Below are 18,797 nucleotides of genomic sequence, written 5' to 3'. Positions count from 1 at the left end.
ACACAACTCTTGAATTGCCTGGTGACATCCGCTTCCACGGCACACCAGCAACGGAATAACATTTCAGCCTCGCCATCCCATTTCCATTCCCTGGACGTCCTTTCGCCCTGTTCGGGTGATCATCTCCAGGCCGTAATAAGCGCGCCGGCGTATCTAGATCAGCTTCCCCTTGGGCGCTACTACTTCAGGGAATCTGCTCGGGCACTTTGCGAAACCGAGCTACAACAGAGGAAAGAAAGTGCAGTGTTCTCTTTGCCGTTTCAGCCTCGAGCCCGTCTTCACTCTGCATGTAATTGTCAAGGACATGGTAACAACAACCGTCCCTATAGAGGTAGCTGCTGTTACACCTCTTTGAAGCTTCGTACAAGACCGTCCCTTAGTAAAACCTGATTCAAGGTTCCGTCCGGGGTCTTTTTAGGCGATCATCACCTTCCCATTCATTTACAAGCTTTTGCGTCTGTCCACGACTTTGCTACGTCGGTACCTGACTACCTTAGGTACCGTACCTTACCTAACCTAGGAGCCTAGGCAGGTAGTTGACAGCCACAAAACACACCGCTCGGACCTCCAACAACCCAACATACCTCTAGTGAACCTAACAAAGTTGGAAGCGAGTTGACGCAGCCGAGTGAGCAGCTCCAGCGTCCGAAGGGAATTTCTCACACAGCTCGGCTTCGACTCCGCGTTGTACCTCTAGTGTACACTCACCACCAACGAAGAGTGGAAGCGACAAGGGACTGGACCATTGGACAAACAGCCACATCACCTGGCACCTGGCACCCTCACACTCGGCTTTGGGTCCCGCGATTGCATCCCGTCCAGCCCCGCAGCAACATCCTGGGCCTGGCTCATCTGGGCCTACACTCACTGGGCAGATCTACCACCCAGACTTCCACTTCTGGCTTGTTTAGCGGATTGGTGCTGGCGCTACCTGATTCTTTAACAGCACCCTACCTACTCTCAAGAGTCCCGTCTCGCACCTCCATCGAACCAGCAAGTTCGTCCCTCTCTCTGGCATTCGCTTCATCCCCCCCTCCCCCCCCCCCCCCCCAAAGGTCCCAAAACACACACTGGACTTGGAAGCACCAATTCCCAACTCCCATCCGGCAACGTCCCTACAGCAACACCTACCACGCCAGCACGCCCGCCGTCGACGAGACACCCTGCGCTTGTTGTCGTCACCTTGACTTGTCATCCGATCCCGCGCGGCTTTGATTCCGTTACTCCGCCAGTTCGCCGTGCGCCCTCAGAGCATTTCACCCTGCTACTGCTGCTGTAGCCGTTGCCTCTGCCACCATCGAGAGAGCGCGCTCCCCCGACTCCCGTCGCCGACACCCCTAGCATTAACTATCCTACCAAGGTTACCATTCAATCGGCCGTCGGGCAACTACACAAAGTCGATTGACACGCCGTGGCCTCGCCATCATCCAACGCGGCGTCGTTCCCATTTATACTGCCAGCCACAGTCGGGCTTGTGGTCGGAAGTTCGCTCTGACGCACTGCACCCCTCCTCTTCGACATCCAGGCGGGACGTAGAGCTTTCGGTGAAGCAAGTCCGCGACCGGCCGCCCGTTGGCATCGCAGTCTCAAACCCGCGAGCTGTTCGGCACACATCCTAGCCTTTGGCTAGCCACCCCCTTTTCGTATACAGCAGCTATCAGACTATCGCCGCGCCCTCATTACCCCTCCACCTTCAGGTCGGGCAGCCTTCACTCGCCCCACAGGCAGAGAAACTGTTGTCCTCAAAGATGAAGCGGTTCAGCCAGAGAGTCGTAAGTCAACCCTAGGTCTTCTGTAAGCTGTCCCGTTGGAACGGATCGCTAATGCTACACCGTCGTGCTAGCTCTCGAGGACGAAGGACAAGGATTCCAAGTCCAAGAAGAATAAGGATGCGAAGGACGGAACAGCTTCCCCCAACTCACAAGGCTCTCGCGAGGCCACCCAGTCGCCCGTTCTCACCCCTTCATCGTCTACGTCGACACTTGTAAATGACAGCCGTAACAAGCCATTGCCGCCTAACAATGCGGCCCATGGCGACCACGGCAATTCCATGCTCGGCCCTCAAGGCGGCAACTCGAACCCTGGCGCAGCGGATAGATTCAGCAGTATCGGGGGGCAGCAACAGGGCGCCAACGGCGGCAGCACCCCTGTCCGTCACGGCACCCTTCCTCCTACCGTTATAATCAGCCCCAGCGCGCCGGTAAGAAGCTCCTTGGACTGCCGTACCTGGACCATGGAAATACTAACGATTGGTTGTCGTAGCATGTCCCACCTCCCGGCGCCGCGGAAACGATGCCGCACGATCTCGCTCCTCCAAAAGCCGGACAAAAGTCGCTTATGTTTGACCGTTTACACCAGACCCCCAAAGACGTCCTGGAAGGGCTCAGGACGCCAAAGAGGCAGAACTCGTCGCGGTTCGACATCTCAGCCCATCGCGAGCTCGAGAAGCTCCCGGGCTTCCATGAGGTGGCCCCCAATCACCGCCAGGATCTGTTCATGAAGAAGATCGAGCAGTGCAACGTCATCTTTGACTTCAATGATGCGAGCGCCGACATGAAGTCCAAGGAGATCAAGCGATTGGCCCTTCACGAGCTGCTGGATTATGTCGCTAATAACCGGCAAGTCATCACTGAGCCAATGTATCCGCGTGTGGTTGAGATGTTTGCAAAGAACTTATTCCGCCCAATTCCTCCTCCCATGAACCCGCAGGGTGAAGCTTTCGATCCCGAAGAGGATGAACCGGTCCTGGAGGTTGCCTGGCCGCATATTCAAGTTGTCTATGAGTTCTTCCTCCGGTTCATTGAAAGTCAAGATTTCAACACCAATATTGCCAAGGCGTATATCGATCATAGCTTCGTTCTTCAGCTACTCGAGCTCTTCGACTCCGAGGACCCCAGAGAACGGGACTTTTTAAAGACGACTCTGCATCGTATCTACGGCAAGTTCCTCAACCTGAGGTCCTTCATCCGCCGCTCTATCAACAACGTCTTTTTCCAGTTCACGTACGAAACTGAAAGATTCAATGGTATTGCCGAACTGCTCGAAATTCTTGGGTCAATCATCAACGGTTTTGCGCTCCCTCTCAAGGAGGAGCACAAGCTTTTCCTTACCAGAGTATTGCTTCCTCTTCACAAGGTCAAGAGTCTGAGCATGTACCATCCCCAATTGGCGTACTGCATCGTGCAGTTCCTGGAGAAGGATGCTTCCTTGACAGAAGAGGCATGTGACACACCCCGTCTTTTGCGACCCCACCATAAGCTAACATTTGTCTCAGGTTGTTCTCGGACTTCTCCGTTATTGGCCCAAGGTCAACAGCACCAAGGAGGTCATGTTTCTCAACGAGGTTGAAGACATCTTCGAGGTCATGGACCCGGCTGAGTTCGCCAAGGTCCAAGAACCTCTGTTCCATCAGCTCGCCAAATCGGTTGCCAGCCCGCACTTCCAGGTCGCCGAGAGAGCTTTGTATTTCTGGAACAACGAGTACTTCTGCAATCTCGTGAGCGACAATGTCGAGATCATTCTCCCCATCATGTTCGCTCCTCTCTACGAAAACTCCAAGGGACATTGGAATAGGTACGTGTTTGAACAACATCACATATTTTGAGGTATCACGACTAACCGAAAATAGAACCATCCACGGCATGGTATATAACGCTATGAAGCTATTTATGGAAATCAACCCGCAGCTATTCGATGATTGCTCCCACGAGTACACGGAAAACCAAAGCAACGCCCCTGCAAGGGAAGCTCATCGCCAGAGCAAATGGGCTCGACTCGAAGAACTCGCGAAGCAGAGGAAAGTAGAAAGTGGAACATCCAATGGCACCAGCTCTATCCCAGCTCGCACCACTGTCCACCCGCTGCCTCGCCTAGAAGAAGTAGACGGTACAGAGGATAATCAAAAGAGGCTGGATTCTTTGAAGTTGCAGGATGGTGATAGAAGGGAGCGACGACCCGGGATGCACGAGAGGCAAAGCTCAGTAGGTTCATCCAGAAGTCGGTAATACGCCTTCACGAAGGAGCTGTCTTTTCAGGCGTGTTGTTCTTTTTTATTTTATCTTGGAGCTCAAGGCCACGGGCATTGTTCGGTGTCAAAGTCATGTACGAAGCTGGGAAAACCCGTCATCACGCGATTGGAGGAAGAAGGAAGTTGAAGGAAGCAGGGAAACAAGGCTGAACAGGGGCTTTTTTGCCGGCCGGTCTTATATACGTCGAAACCATGACAAGAGGACGGACAAGGACATGAAATGGGCAAGCAGTCAGGCAGGCGGCAGAAGGCGGCAGCGCAACAGACAGACAGCACACAACTTTGGCACATAGGTCTCAGGGACTTAACCACCACTTTTAGAGAGTTTTTAACGGCGTCATGATTCCATTCCAGTTTACTTCAATTCTTAGCCAGCCCGACTTACCAACCGAAAAAAAAGAAATGCTTTTTCTTTCTTTTCTTGTTTTTGTTAGCACAAGGCTAGGCTGGCTTCGATTGTTAATATATTTGGGAACCTTCTTTTTCCTGCTGTTTGTTTTAATTTGAATGTAATCACTTTAGAATTACTGGGTACATTTCAGCCCTGGCTTATTCATTTGTTAGTCTGGTACAACAAAAAGTCAAAAGCTTTACCGGTTATAGAGAACAGATTTCGGCCTTCTATCAAGTGTTTTTTTTAGTCTTATAGGCCTATCTTCTAGTCTTGAGAACCTTGAAGGGGACAGGGAAAAAGCATGATATCAGAGGACACTCGTCAAAGGCTTCCGTGGCATCACAAACCCTTGCCGTTGTCTGTCATATATGCCATTTCCATCCACCAAATAAATGTCTGTGATTCTTGATGTCCATGCATGAAATACATTTTACCCCAAGTTAGCAGCAACGGTTATCATTATTATTTCCTCCACCCACCTCCTTCTTGCCCACATATAACGCTTGAACACAATCAAATACATACAACATCATCCAACCATTCAATTCCCACCGCCACACAACTAGACGTGTAACTTCCCAGTCAGGCAGGCGGCCTGTCTTACTTATTTAGGTACTAGACTACTACTCCTCCTCCAGCTCCCCGAAAAACATCGTTTCCCTCCACCCTCCAGCATACTGATCAATGATATCCGCGTAATCATCCATCACCATACCGACGGTGACACCCCTCCCAGTAGTCCCTGTAGTTTCACTCTCGGTTGCAACCACCGCTGTAGAGTCTTTTTCTTCTTCTTCTCCATCATCACCTTCCTGAAACTCATAGCGCCCCCGTCCTTCATGTCCCACCACCTGTCCCGGCTGTCTCGGTCGTTGATCACCCCTAGAGACTCCGCTAGGGGAATTACTCTGTACAGAGGCAGTCATGCCTGGACCCAACGTCGGACCCGGTGTCGGTGTCGGTGACGGGTTCTTCCAAAACTGGAGACTCTCGTAACTAGAACTAGAATCCGAGTCATCACCACCACCATCACTACCTGCAGATACCGGACGTTGCTGCTGCTGCTCTCTATTCTTCTGCTCTTGGTCCCTGGCATCAGCCATCTCTTTTTTTCCCTGGCCACTGTGTGTGCGGAATGAAGGGGGAGGAGGTTGGTGCCGGTGGGGAGGAGTGGGTCTTCGAGGCCGAGAATGAGTCTGGGGCAGTGGAGGGGTGATGGCATATGTCTGGGAAATAGGAGATCCTGGGTAGATGGGTCTGGAGAGAGAAGGGGATGGTGAGGGAAGGGGTGAGGGGGATGGTGCTGGTTGTGAGTGTTGGGATTGGGATTGTGAGTGGGACTGTGAGTGGAGTGACAATACTAGATACCGAGGGGAGGGAGTCCTGAGAATTGGTTGGGCTTGGAAAGCTTGGAATTGAGGAGGTGTTTGGGGAGTTGACTGGGGTTGATATGCTTGAGACGGAGGAGTAGGAGTAGGAGGAGGAGGAGTCCTGAAAGCCATATTGACCTTCTCCTGAACCTTTGGTTGTATCTGCGTCTGCGTCTGTAGAGGTATCTTTCCCAGGTTCTCTGATGGTTCCTGAGCTTGTCCCTGCCCCTGAACTTGCTTTTGTGATTGTGTGTTTCCCCGTTCCACTATCCGAACTTTCGCTTGTCCTTGTGTATACACCTGAACATGGGCCGGCTTCTGTGTCTGAGCCATCATCGACATCGTCTTTTCCCAAGCTTTAGCTTGACCTTCATCATACCACCCATTAGCCATCGCCATAGACAACCTGTTTTCAAGTGTATCCACGTCGCTCGCAGGCGAGTCAACAAAAGGATCACTTATTCGTGGCTGATGATATATAAACTCAGTGGAGCCCCGCTGATGTTGTTTCCTCTCCTTCCCCTGGATCTGTATCTGTTCCTGACTCTGTGACGACAACTGATTAGAGTTAGAGGAACCATGTCCTCTTGATGCCAATGGCGATGCATGGCTGGCGTTGAACTTCGACAGTAGCGACGGAACGGGAACCGGCATTTTGACCGGCATCTTGGCCTTGCTATTACCGTTATACACTGTCCTTGGCAACACCAACAAGCCACCTTCGTTCCCGCCTAGAGGTGGTGGAGGAGCAGGTGGGGGAGCCTTGAGCTTCGTAGAGGAAACCCTCGGGGGCGTTATCGCTACCCCACTACCCCCCGTAAGTGAGGAGAGTGAAGAAAGTGACGAGATACTGACTGCCCCGGCAATGTGTCCTCCCACTCCTCTCATCCCCGTACTCTCGATATTCTTTGGCTTCGAGGGAGTAAGGGTGGGGGTGGGAGGAACTGGTCGCGAAGGACTGAATTCGAGTCCCTTAAGTAAAAACTTCGGCTCGGGAGCTACGGCCTTTGTCTCGGGGGTTTTCGGTGGAGGTTTTGGTGGCCTCGGTGATGAAGAGGTGGTGCCAGAGGAAAGAGGAAGGATATATGGTCCTCGTTCTTTCAATAAACCGCGGGGTGGTGTCATTGGATAACGTCTTTTCTGTTGGGTCTGCTTTGGCTTTGGGCGTGGGGTCGATGGGATTGCTGTTTCTATTCCTATTTCATGTATTCCTTGGCTGGGATCTGTTTGCTGCTGCTGCTGCTCTCCCCGTCGTGAGGGCGGTCTTACATCAGGCGTCTCATGCCTCGGAGAAGATGTAAAAGCGCTGTAGAAAGCACTAGATGTACTTCCGCTATGTCCACTATCTCCGCTCTGCCCGCTTCCCCTCCCATGTTTCTGTCTTTCCTGTTCATGCTGCTTGTGCGCAAGTTTCAAAAGTTCAGTGTGTAGTGTTTGCATCGCCTGGCCCGAGGAACCAAGGCCCGGGAACAAAAATCCTCTACCTGTATTATCCAGCGGTTTTGGTGGCGGTGGTGGTGGTGGTGGTAGTTGTTCGGTATGCTGTTGCTGGTCCGAGATGGATGTTGCCGTCGGCTTGCAAGAGATGGAACTCTTTCTTGTGCCACCGCTGGGGTCGTACTCCTCGTCGATGTCAAAGTAGCGGCCCCCTGGCGGAATTGTGGACTCGCTGTCGCTGTCGATGGCGCAAGGACCTTGAACATCCCGAGTGAGCAATGTCTCTGGAGCTGCAGTTGTCGATTTGGCTGTTGGGCGCCCGAAAGTCCATCTGGGAGCTTCGGGAAACATTTCAGGGGTAGGAGTAGTAGGGCTCTTTTGAGATGGCGTGTAAACGGACGGAGTGTACTCCCCCTTGCTATCGTTGGTCCCGTTGAGAATATCATTTTCGTCAGCCTCGCTCGTGCTGTATGTCTTGGATGGCAGTCCTGTGAAATCTAAAAGGCTGTAAGCGTTCATATCTCCTTGGCCGTCTGATGGAAATTTGCACTTGTCCGAAAACCCGTCAGTTGTACGTACCAGTCAAAAGATGAGAATGAGCAGCTCCCTCTTGGAGAGGTCCTCCTTTGGCCGTGTCCTGTCTGAGAATCTGCCCCGTGTTGGTACCTGGCTGATCCTGCGTTTCCTTCTGTTGATGATCTCCTTTCCACTCACGAAAAGGTTTCATTTCTTCCACCTCCTCGAACTCCCCATATGCAAGTGCCCACCACTTTTCATCCTTTGGGGTTTTCGCGTCATCGCTTGGGTCAGGAACGAAAGGGCTGCCTCTCTGTTGTTCAATCCGAGTCAGTGGGGATTCTTGGCTGTTGAGGTATTCAACGTATGCAACCGGGTAATGGGCAACTGAATTCATGGGAAATCTCTGCGGGTTGGAATTGGATGTATATGCAGAGGTAGTCATGCCTTCAAACGGCGAATTTTCTGCCACCCCTCCAGAAGACATCTTATTTTAACAGGTGGGCTTTTTACTAAACGAAATGATGGAACAAGCAAGCAAGCAAACGGTTGGTTGGTTGACTCACGCTTCCGCCGTCGTCGTCTTCGTTGGTTGCTCCGTCCACGCCAGTTGATCCTGGTTCTCCTGCACCACCACTCCTCTGTTGTTGAATCCCGTACAAGTGGGCCTCGCTTCTTTGTTGCTCTGCAGCGTGATGCCACGTCCGGAGAGCGTCGTAACAGTCGTCTTCAGTAGGGGCTTCAACGGGTGAGATGAATCGCTGAGGTCTATCCGGTGTATGAACGATGCGGTATTCCTCCTCTTCTTGGGGTGATTGCTGGAGTGACCCTCGTCGCTGGAGATGAGGCTTGCCTTCGATAGACACTCGTAGTCTCAGATCCCGTAGACCACGCAGCTTTTGAGAAAGTCTGATGCTCTTCGACTTTCGGTCACTATTGTTGTCCTTTGACTGAGACGACATCATGAGCAAGGTAGCCACAACTGGGAAGGGAATCTTCGGGAATGAAATAAGTAAAAAAAGGCGGAAAACCAACCAACAATGTTTTTGGGCAAGAAAACAGAGAAGAGTCAAAAGAGAACCTGTCCTTTCGATTTGTCTGATCGTTGTTCCCTTAGAAGGAATGAATCACCACACCACGAAGCGAGACAAAGGACTCTTCTTACATAACCAAGAGCGAGGCAGCATAATCATCCTTTGTACGAGCAAATACGGCTTTAACTTGGATTGAGTTTTCCGCTGACGGCATGTCTCTTCCTTCCCTTAATTCCTTCAACTAGCGTAATGAACAAAGAAAAAAACCCAGTGCACTGCCGAATCTGGCCTTGTCTTGCGTGTCTCGGCTGTGCGAATCCCGCTTGCCAATTAACCTACCCAGGTATCTCCTCAGTCTTTGTTCCAGGCACGGAAGTATTTGGGGTATCACAAACAATGCCCATAGTGAAACACAAACTCTCTTTTCCGGTAGATGGAGGGCGTGCGACTGTGTGATTCTGATTTCTATTCCCCATCACTCTGGTCCCGATGACGCATTTGCCCTGGCCGGGGGTACGAGAACAGAATGACCAGCACCAAAAGCCTCAGAGGCTCACAGTAACCGTCATATTGTTACTCAAAACCAGCAACATGGGCGGTAACCCATTGCAAAGCACCTCAACATCGAACAGGTACGTCAAACTTGCCTCCTCACTTTGACAAGTGTTTTCCTCAGGTACCGGGAGCGTGGTAAAGAGGACTGCCGTGTCCGCGCTATTCTGCCGCATCAGCTCGTTCAAAATCAGATGCTGCGCCCGGCTTGGGAGGTCGTTAAAGGAGAGCGGAAGCCCTTGGGTAGAATAGCTCGAGCCAGCTTCAGCGGCATCATCGTCCTGTTGCTGCTGTTGCTGAAGTCTGTATGAAGAGAGTAGCTCGGGTATGTCAAGCAGGACATCACCACTGCCGCTGCCAATTCCAGTCCTTGCCGGGGAGTTTGCTCTTGACTTGTCTGGGGACGATGAAGCCCCATCGTAGCGAGGCTCAACAAAGCAGACCGTTCTAGGACCTCCTCCGTTGCCGTCACCAATTGTATTTCTGGCGGGTTGTTTGCTTGAAAGAAGTGCAGTGGTCCCCGGTGTGGACCGACGTGATATCCCGGGGCGAGCCTGATCTTCTGCAAACATAATCTGTGGTCCTGTGTCATCACTGGTTATCCTTGTTTCCGGGACCAGTGAGCTGGTGAACTTTCTGGCGGTAGAGCTTTTTAAGATTGATGAGTTTTGTCGCGACAGTGTTGGCGTTGTCGTGTGGGATGATCGCTCCGTGCCCACGCTCAGAAAATCGTCCCTCTTGCTAGACCTGCCTTCTGAACCATTATTGCGACTTGGCCCGGTATCCTGAGACACTGCGCCATAAGATTGCTGTGCAGATGGTCCTCCTGCCTTCCGCGATCTCCTATCCTTCCAAGGCTTCTTCAAGCGATCGAAGAGGTCTCCGTGACTCATTCGTCTAGTGGCTCCCAATAGAGGAAGTCGCGACGGTTCAAGTGCTTCAAGGCCGCCATTATTTGCGACACTTGCAGCATCATTGAAATCTCCATCCAATGTACCGCTAGATGAGCTGCTGTCGCTGTCGCTCTCGCCGTCAACGTCTGTGTCTGAGCTGTCCAGCACATTCGCCGCAAGGTTCTGAGTGTGTATTCCCATGCTGACACCCAGCCGAACCAACTGTGAGACTGTGGGCTTCTTGGGAAAATCAGCCAGTGGCGCCCAGCTGGCGCGCCTCCTATCGCGCGGATCAGGGAGCTCGCTGTGTGGATTGTACAACCCCGGTCGTCCCGAAGTCGACTCAACGATGTTCAGTACGGAACTCATGTCGGGCTGTGAGGTCTCTTCATGGGTTCCCCGAATCTTCTGAAGTTCTTCCCACCATTCTTGGCCCACTAGACAATCATTGACCAGTTTCTCCGTTTCTTGATCTCGGAAACGCCCGTGGATGATGGCCTCGTATGTACCGAGATCACCAGAGGCCAGCCAGAAGACCAGCACCTCGGCTTCGATCCTTAGCTTTTCAAGGAGAGCCTTGACTCGTCCTCTTTCCTCTTCAACCTCGCTTTCGTATTCAACGAATACCAAAACACGAACTTGGTAAACCTTCTTCCAAGCGGGGACAGTATCGAGGATATAACCCAGCTGCAAGATGAGAGTGTCTGTTATATGTCAGCAATTGAAGTGATAACCATGTCCAGTTGACAGAGACTCACATGTATCAAAGTTGGTGGTCAGAACATTCCTGCCGTCCGCGGAAAGCTCCGCCGACATCTGGATAGGCCAAAGATCAATGTACTTCTTGGTGTTACTCCCATCTTTCCTCGGTGTCTCCAGGGTCTCAAACCCTTTACCAACCGCCACATTCAGACGATATCGCAAAGCCAGATCCTCTAGAATAGTAAGATAATCAATAACCGACATCATCTCTTCGGTCCTGATCACGTCAGTGGGCAAAAATCCTTCCATCAACCTAGCCGAAGTATCGCCTCTCTTTCGCTGCCTCACGGGTTGTTTAGTTTCAGTAGTCTGCGGACTCTTAGTATGTGACGTCGGCGCCTGGTGGGATATACGCAGTGTTGGCCGGGAACGCCGCAGGTCGTCCAGGTTGTAGAAGCCAATGACGGCAATGTTGGGCCGCATACCACCCAGGCCTGCCGAGAGGATCAGGTTCCTCACGCCCCAAGTGATGGTTGGTGACATGGTGAGCTGGACAAAAGCCTTGATCCTCGAGAACTCCGATATGTACTTTGACCACGCCGCTTGTTGGAGTTTTGCCTCGGTAACTCCCGCGGAGAAATCATCGGTGACGATGACATGGCCGAGGATGTACAGTCCGCCCTTCTTCATCGAGTTGCAGAACTGAATGAGGCGGGTTTGCTTTCTCGGGTTGTTGATGAGTAGGATGATCTGCGGTCGCCAGAATTTGATGTGCTCTGGTTTCAGCCTCAACAAGTATTTTCGGACTTGGTGGTAGATCAAGTTTTGTGATACATCGCCCCAGCGCTTAGGCGGACTCAGATAGTGAATTAGCAGGAACAGAGTAACGAGCAGTGAGACGGCAGTGGTAGCATACGTCTCGTCGATGAAGAACATGGCAGCCGCTGAAAGCACACTACCGGCGAAGGCAGTCTGCCAGCTGAAGAACTTGAAGCCTGGGCGGAAGTTGGGGGCGGAGCCAATCTTGAGCAGGAAGCAAGCGAGGTTCATGACGAAGAAAGTCATTTGGTATCCCATGGAGATGAAGGTTGCAATCTGATTCAGGTTCGCGAACATGGCAAACTGAGCAACGATGTACGTTAAGAAGATAGCGAGCAAGGGCTCATCAGTCTTCTTGGTGCCTTTTCCAAAGATGGAGATACCAGGAACCAGTTTGTCTCTGGCCAAGGCCTGCATGAGTTTGGCAGAGCCTATCACTCCCATCAAAGCCGAGAAAAAGCATGTTGCAAACTCTCCGGCAAAGATGATTGGAGGCCAAACATTTGTCTCCTGGATAACGTTGGTATTTCGCAGAAACGTGCCGTGTGTCGTACTCGAGGCCAGCGAGATGATGACCACGACGTACGAGATGAGAGTTGACAACATGGCCCAGAGAGTTCCGCGAGGGATGTCCTTGCTGGGGTTTCGCAAATCACCCGACATGGACGCGCCAGCAAAGATACCCGAAGTTGCCGGGAACAGGATGCCGAAGAGATCCCTAAAGGTGCCAGCTCCTTTGAACTCATCACCTGCAAAATGCGGCCACAGGTTGGATCGCAAAGTGGTGAGACTGACGCCTGTGAACTCGATGCCACTGACCGGATCGTTGAATGATGGCAGGAAAATGGCCGAGACGGGAATGCTCAGGATGGAGATGACCATGATGGCTAACAAGGCATTGCTCGCCTTTGCAAACATGGCGCTGCCAGCCAGGCACAGTAGAGTGCATACCAACAACGCGCCTGTCTCGAACAGGTAGGTCCACCAGTATCCCTGAGCCATGACAGATCCCAGATTCAGCCTCAGGCAGTCGATGAGACCGACGACGTTGAGTGCGGTGTTCAAGACCTGCGCCAAATAAAACAGGATGCCGATGGACCCTCCAAACTCGGGGCCAAGGGACCTGGAGATGAGATAGTAGGCACCACCTCCCTTGACCTCGCCATTGGAGGCAATGGCAGATAGAGACAGAGTAGTGACAAAATCAACCGAGTAGGCAATGAAGAGAAGTCCTAGAAATAGTTAGCCAGTTTCATCCAAAGTGGTACACAGTAAGCTCCGGGAAGGACATACCAAGCATGCCAAGTAGACCAATCTGACCCAAGATGGAGCCGAACCTCAAGAACATGAGGATACTGAGAATATTGAGGCATACTGGGATGTAGACGCCGGAGACGACGCCCAGTTTATGCCTCCTGCTCTGATGTTCGTGATCCATGGTTGTCGGTGTTTGACTATCATGCCTCCATTCGCGGGATGGGTTCTGGTGTTGGCGTTGCACAGCAGAAATGATTGTTTTGGGAAACAGGCCGGTAGCTTGTCGACAAGAAGCCAAGAATTGCCCTGTGAGACTGGCTTTGGGGTGAAGCGCCCAACAGGAAGCTGGAGGAAAATGGCGGAGGCCAGCTCTACCCCAGTCTCAGACCTTGCGGTGTCTATATATCCCTTGGATGCTGTGATCCTGGGAAGGGATCGGCGGCCTGGTGGTGTGGGAGACGTAGTTCCAGCGTAACGCGAGGAAGCTATCAGCGGAGGACAGAAACAGAGAGAAGGCGACCAAGCTTCGTCTATACACTGCACTCGAGCATGATGCTTTGGTGGTTGTATATCGAAATGTAGCGGTGGTGAAAGGATCCTTTTTTGAAGCTAGAGGTAAAGCTTGATAGACGACGTTTTTTTTTAAGTGACTTGCTGGCGAATCAGAAGCTATTCCGTCCCTGGATAAGTCTCTCACCACTAGCATCAACTCAGCTTGACAGTATGGCGTCTCGATCTCTTTTTTTTCTTCTTTTCTTTTTTTCTTTTTCGGTAGCTTTTGTTCAGGTTTTCGTCGTGAGTAACGAAGCGCCTTGAATAAGGAAGGTGCTGGTAGCCGTAAAATCAACTCTGAAAGGGGGGCTCCAAGGACACAATCAAGATCAGGAAGGAGGGACTCAATGGGTGACGATGAGCAAGCGGGCTAAGAAGGAGCGACCTCGAACAAGAGACGGATACAAGTCAAAAACTGAAGTGTACAAGTACAACTAGAGGTACTGAAGCCAAACAGCTGAACGAATCAACCCCACCATCAAACCTAAGGTAGGGAAAACCTGCTTAATTCCGAAACATCCGGTACTGCTGCAGTCGACATCACGGGTGAGTTATGTTTACGGACCGACCATCATGGCCTGACGATTGGAGAAGCCGTCTTCCTCCATCGGCCTCCACGGTTGTTGTCAGACCTGTCCCGGCTGCGGAAGCGGAGGGTGCTGTTGCCGACCCTCTCCCCCGCCTTTACCGGCCCGCTCCAATGGGACCGGGCAGGGAATCAGGATCGCCAGCAAGGGCCTACCTAGAATAGGGCATTGTTAGGCGCTGTTATGGGGGCGGTGGAGTTGCATCAGCGCCAGAGTCTGGAGGCCGAGGGCCATTGTGGTGGTGATGATGATGATGATGATACCTTTTGTGTTTCCCTGGTGTTACTATATCGAAGATAACGGGTTGTACCGTCCTGACATCTCAATATAGGCCTGTAACAGATACTCGTCGTCTCTATCTCTGTTCCAGCTACAAAAACCGAGGGTATCGCTCAGATTTGTTTTGGGTCTCGCGCCATGGCATGTATCGGCGCATGACTGGATTCAACGAGGATATCGGCGGGGTCCATGTTAGCGGATAACATGAGCTGAATGATCCTCCTTCATGTCATGCTGTCCGGTGCTGCGTGTAGACAACTACAGTAGGTATGACAATACCGAGTACCGACATGGTAACCAAAGCGTGAGGCATTCAGCCCTGAATTGTGAAGCGTGATCGTGATTACACATGTGTGTATCGTTGTCCACGCTTTTGGTGAGAGACCGGAAGTGATGATCTCTTTGGTGGACGGTGACCTCCCGTCTGCTTAAACAGACATTCCCGTCAGAGCATCTGGGTCAGGGTCGGGTCTCAAGAGTGGATCTCCCTAGCAAGCCTGCACAGCAAGGATCGCCCAGGCGCCTGCCCGTCGCAGTGCCTGGCGCAGTGTCAGCAGGGCCCGATGCTGTTACCTCTAGGTTAAGAGGCCCACCCGACGAGGCGTTTGCAGCGTAACGAGGCACCCACGATCTCTTGTCGTCTCTTGACGATGGTCACGCTGGTCACGCTTTCTCTACGTGCCCTGTTCTCCTATCGCCAGGACACGTTCTCATTCGTACAGCGCTCACCAGATTTATGGCGGCTCCTTATCTCAGTTGGCCCAAGTGCCACTTCGCCGATGATGTACTCCAATCAAAGACTCCAATGCCCTTGTGCTGTCGGCCAGCGCAGGTCACACGGACCCGTCTCTTGATTGCTGCATCTTGACAAAAGTCGCTCGACGATACCAACGTCAAAAGGGTAAAAGAGAGAAACATCTCCATCTTTGATACGAGAATCGTTACAATATCCCGATACATATCTCGGACGGAAGTACATATTGTTACTACCCACCGCAACACGCTGCTTACTCTCCTTCGTTTACTTGACTCGGGCCTTATCAATATCGCCCCTCAAAGTCCCAGATAGGAAGTTGGCGCTGAAGTAAACGGAGCAGACGGAGCGACTGAGAGTGCTGCGGCAGTGTTTCGGACACGCGTCGACAACCCCAAGATCGACCTACCTAGAACTACCTAGTCTCCCACTTCTAGCAATAAGAACTTGTTACAAAGTCTTCGTTGCGTGCCATCATCGAACAGTCCTTCGCTCAGGCATCCTTCCATCCACCGCTAGAAAACAGAGAGCCGTATCTGAAACACGGACGGTCACCATCTTTATCTCTCTCTCCAGTCTCTGACCTTGGCCTTGACCTTACCTCCGACACCACGGACTGAACTGCGCTCCAGTATCTCCACGCCGATTGTGCTCTAGAAAGAGGTCTGGGCTACCATTACATCATCACCACAGGCACCACCTCTACTGCTTAACGGCCATGTCGAATGCGGGCAAAGACTCGGGAAGGAACTCACCGGTCCCGGGTAATATCCCCGTCCGCCCTTCTTCGCCCGGCGGTTCTTTTCGCCCCGGCTCCTTCCGTCCCAGCTCGTTTCGCGCCCGTGAGCTCGGCACGTCGATACCACGCGCTGATAGCATCGCGCGCCTCGCCACGCCCGTACTACCACAACAACAGCCGTCTGGCACTCCAACACCTATTCCGATAGAGCGAGGTGATGCTGGCGCCTTGCCACCACTTCCCGGCGCCGGGTCACAGTCTGCTGGCCCCGGTGTTTCTGCTCTAGCCGCTGCCTTGTCCAACACCTACGGAGCCTCGCCACCTCGCTTTGGCACTCCTCCTGCGCGCGCCCTCTCCCCTGCCCCTTCGGCTGCCCAGCTCCAAAGATCCGCGACGCCCACCACGAACTACGGCTCCTTCGAGACAAGATCAAGGTTACCGTCCACCGGTATCAACGGTTTCGGAGCATACGAAGATCCTGAGATCATCAAGAGACACTTGGTCCAACCTGGGGATAGCGCTGGGGAGGAGACAGGCGAGAGATCCAAGGGCAAGCAGCCTGCCGAAGACGACGATGAGTTCTCGAGTTTGCAGTTACAGGGTGGTGACATCACGCGCCCTATATACAGATGGGCGGAGGAGATAGAACAGCGCAACAAGGCCAAGCGCAGCCACAGTTTCAGCTACCCCAGGCCCGAGCCAGAAAATGAGGTTCTGGATATCAACTCAATCAAAGTCCCTGGTGGCTTCCGGCGCAATTACCTGCGGAGAAACGCGAGAGACCCCTCGGCTCATCCTGACGACTCCGAAAACGGTGCGGGCCAGGGTGCGCCACCGCCGAGGTTACTGACGACTAGCTTCCTCGAATTCCTTTCTTTGTACGGACATTTCGCCGGTGAGGAACTCGAGGAAGACGATGAAGTGCTCCAGCCAGGCGAATACTTCACCTCCGGAAGCGACGAGGGCGAGTGGTGGAGTGACGAGGGCTCTGTTGATGATCACGAGCCCATGGAGGACAGCACACTGTTAACGCCGTCTCGACGTAAGAGGAGAAGGAAGGAGCGTGGTGGGAGTGGCCGAAATAGTCCCATGAGCGCGGCAATGCTTCTCCTCAAGTCCTTCGTCGGTACAGGTGTTCTCTTCCTCCCCAGAGCCTACCTCAACGGCGGCATGGTCTTTAGTAACGCCGTGCTCCTCTTCGTGGCGGCTCTGAGCTACTACTGCTTTGTTCTCCTCGTCTCCACTCGCCTCAAGGTGGAAGGATCCTTTGGTGACATTGGTGGTATTCTCTATGGCAAGTGGATGCGAAACCTGATTCTCTTCTCCATCGTCATCAGTCAACTGGGTTTCGTGGCGGCTTACATCGTCTTCACGTCGGAGAACTTGCAAGCATTCATCCTTGCCGTCACCAATTGCAAGACCTACATCTCTATATCATGGCTGATTATCATGCAAATGATCATCTTCCTGCCGTTCTCGCTGCTGCGTGATATTGGCAAATTGGGATTCACTGCGCTTATTGCTGACGCCTTCATCGTCATCGGTCTGGCCTACCTCTTCTACTACGACGTCCTGACTCTCAACACCTCGGGCCTGGCCGACATCATCATGTTCAACCAGAAGGACTGGACCCTTTTCATCGGCACCGCCATTTTTACCTTTGAGGGCATCGGCCTCATCATCCCGATCCAGGAGTCCATGAGAAACCCGGAGAAGTTCCCCAAGGTGATGGCCGTCGTCATGATCATCATCACCACTTTGTTCACCGTTATGGGCGCCGTCTCCTATGCCGCCTACGGCTCCAAGACCGAGACAGTCGTGCTCCTCAACTTGCCCCAGGACAACAAAATGGTCAACGGCGTGCAGTTCCTCTACTCGCTCGCCATCCTGCTTTCGACCCCACTGCAGATCTTCCCCGCCATCAGGATCACGGAGAATGCACTCTTCACGAAGAGCGGAAAGTACAATCCGTATATCAAGTGGCAGAAGAACGTGTTCCGCTTCTTTGTCGTCGCTTTCTGCGCCATGGTTGCATGGGCGGGTGCCGATAACTTGGACAAGTTCGTCGCACTGGTCGGTAACTTTGCTTGCATCCCGTTGGTGTATATCTATCCGGTGAGTTTTGCTACGTACCCTTGCTCCTTCTTGTGTAGATGATCAATCAGACGCTAACACAGTCACAAACAGCCGATGCTGCACTACAGGGGCGTCGCCAGAAGCGCTCTCTGGAAATTCTCGGATGTTGCCCTGTGCGTCTTTGGCTTCATTGCCATGGCGTACACGACTACCTTGACTGTCATGAGCTGGGCCGGCGCTGGAGAGGGCGGAGAATCGCCTGGCTATTGCGATGCTAAGGGATTGAACCCGTAAAGGCGTGCAAACGTGTACGTATTGATCACGGAATGAGTCATGAGTATCCTCTTGATTATATGGGACGAGCGTTGGGGTTTATCAAGAACAATGGATCCGACGATATGATTATGGTTGTATAGAATGAAAGGAAATCATGGGATAGGGGTCGACATGATGAGAGCAAGACATATGGGTTATGACTAGATGATTGTGGGATGGACTACACTGTAGACTTGATGGGAGTGAGCAATCTGTTGCCGAGAAGCATGTCTAGAGTTTGTATTGCATCGTGAGGGAAGCGTTTCCCTGTTTGTTTGAAGAAGCTCGTTACCATAACGATGGAGCGAGAATAGTTTGACTTTTGAATAAATTGATTAGTCTGGCATTTTCCCCATTGTACGTCTATGGTGTCGATGTCATTTTACTGTTGTTTTGACGTGTCATTACTGGGTTTATTCTCCCTAGCAGTCTCTACAATCTCTGACTCTTTGAGGGGCGGCCTTTCTCTCCCATTGCAAACAGTGTTCGAGCGA

The 18,797-nt window shown here is 52.3% G+C and overlaps 4 protein-coding genes across 4 annotated transcripts; 2 read left to right on the top strand and 2 right to left on the bottom strand.

The window, feature by feature from the left end:
- Nucleotides 1–1,049: 1,049 nt before the first annotated feature.
- NCU03786 (serine/threonine protein phosphatase 2A) lies at nt 1,050–4,549 on the top strand. The gene is made up of 5 exons (XM_956039.2): nt 1,050–1,772; nt 1,844–2,200; nt 2,263–3,219; nt 3,275–3,573; nt 3,629–4,549. The coding sequence occupies exons 1-5, from the start codon at nt 1,749–1,751 to the stop codon at nt 4,002–4,004; spliced, it is 2,013 nt and encodes a 670-aa protein (XP_961132.2). The 5' UTR covers nt 1,050–1,748; the 3' UTR covers nt 4,005–4,549.
- A 495-nt stretch (nt 4,550–5,044) lies between these two features.
- NCU03785 (hypothetical protein) lies at nt 5,045–8,706 on the bottom strand (the record flags this gene model as incomplete). Its single annotated transcript, XM_956038.2, has 3 exons — nt 5,045–7,725; nt 7,808–8,057; nt 8,311–8,706. 3 exons carry the CDS (start codon nt 8,704–8,706, stop codon nt 5,045–5,047), a joined length of 3,327 nt encoding a protein of 1,108 aa, XP_961131.2.
- Nucleotides 8,707–8,893: 187 nt separating this feature from the next.
- NCU03784 (cation chloride cotransporter) lies at nt 8,894–14,075 on the bottom strand. The gene is made up of 3 exons (XM_956037.2): nt 13,038–14,075; nt 10,982–12,976; nt 8,894–10,927 (listed from the first exon to the last, which is right to left on the bottom strand). Exons 1-3 carry the CDS (start codon nt 13,180–13,182, stop codon nt 9,324–9,326), a joined length of 3,744 nt encoding a protein of 1,247 aa, XP_961130.1. The 5' UTR covers nt 13,183–14,075; the 3' UTR covers nt 8,894–9,323.
- A 1,049-nt stretch (nt 14,076–15,124) lies between these two features.
- NCU03783 (transmembrane domain transporter) lies at nt 15,125–18,649 on the top strand. Its single transcript, XM_956036.2, has 2 exons — nt 15,125–18,027; nt 18,100–18,649. Exons 1-2 carry the CDS (start codon nt 15,892–15,894, stop codon nt 18,280–18,282), a joined length of 2,319 nt encoding a protein of 772 aa, XP_961129.1. The 5' UTR covers nt 15,125–15,891; the 3' UTR covers nt 18,283–18,649.
- The last annotated feature ends 148 nt before the right edge of the window (nt 18,650–18,797 follow it).

Source organism: Neurospora crassa, linkage group V, assembly GCF_000182925.2.
Source record: "Neurospora crassa OR74A linkage group V, whole genome shotgun sequence".
Lineage (NCBI taxonomy): Eukaryota > Fungi > Ascomycota > Sordariomycetes > Sordariales > Sordariaceae > Neurospora > Neurospora crassa.
The sequence above is the reverse complement of the archived record's forward strand: the minus strand, read 5'-3'. Positions and strand labels throughout refer to the sequence as shown.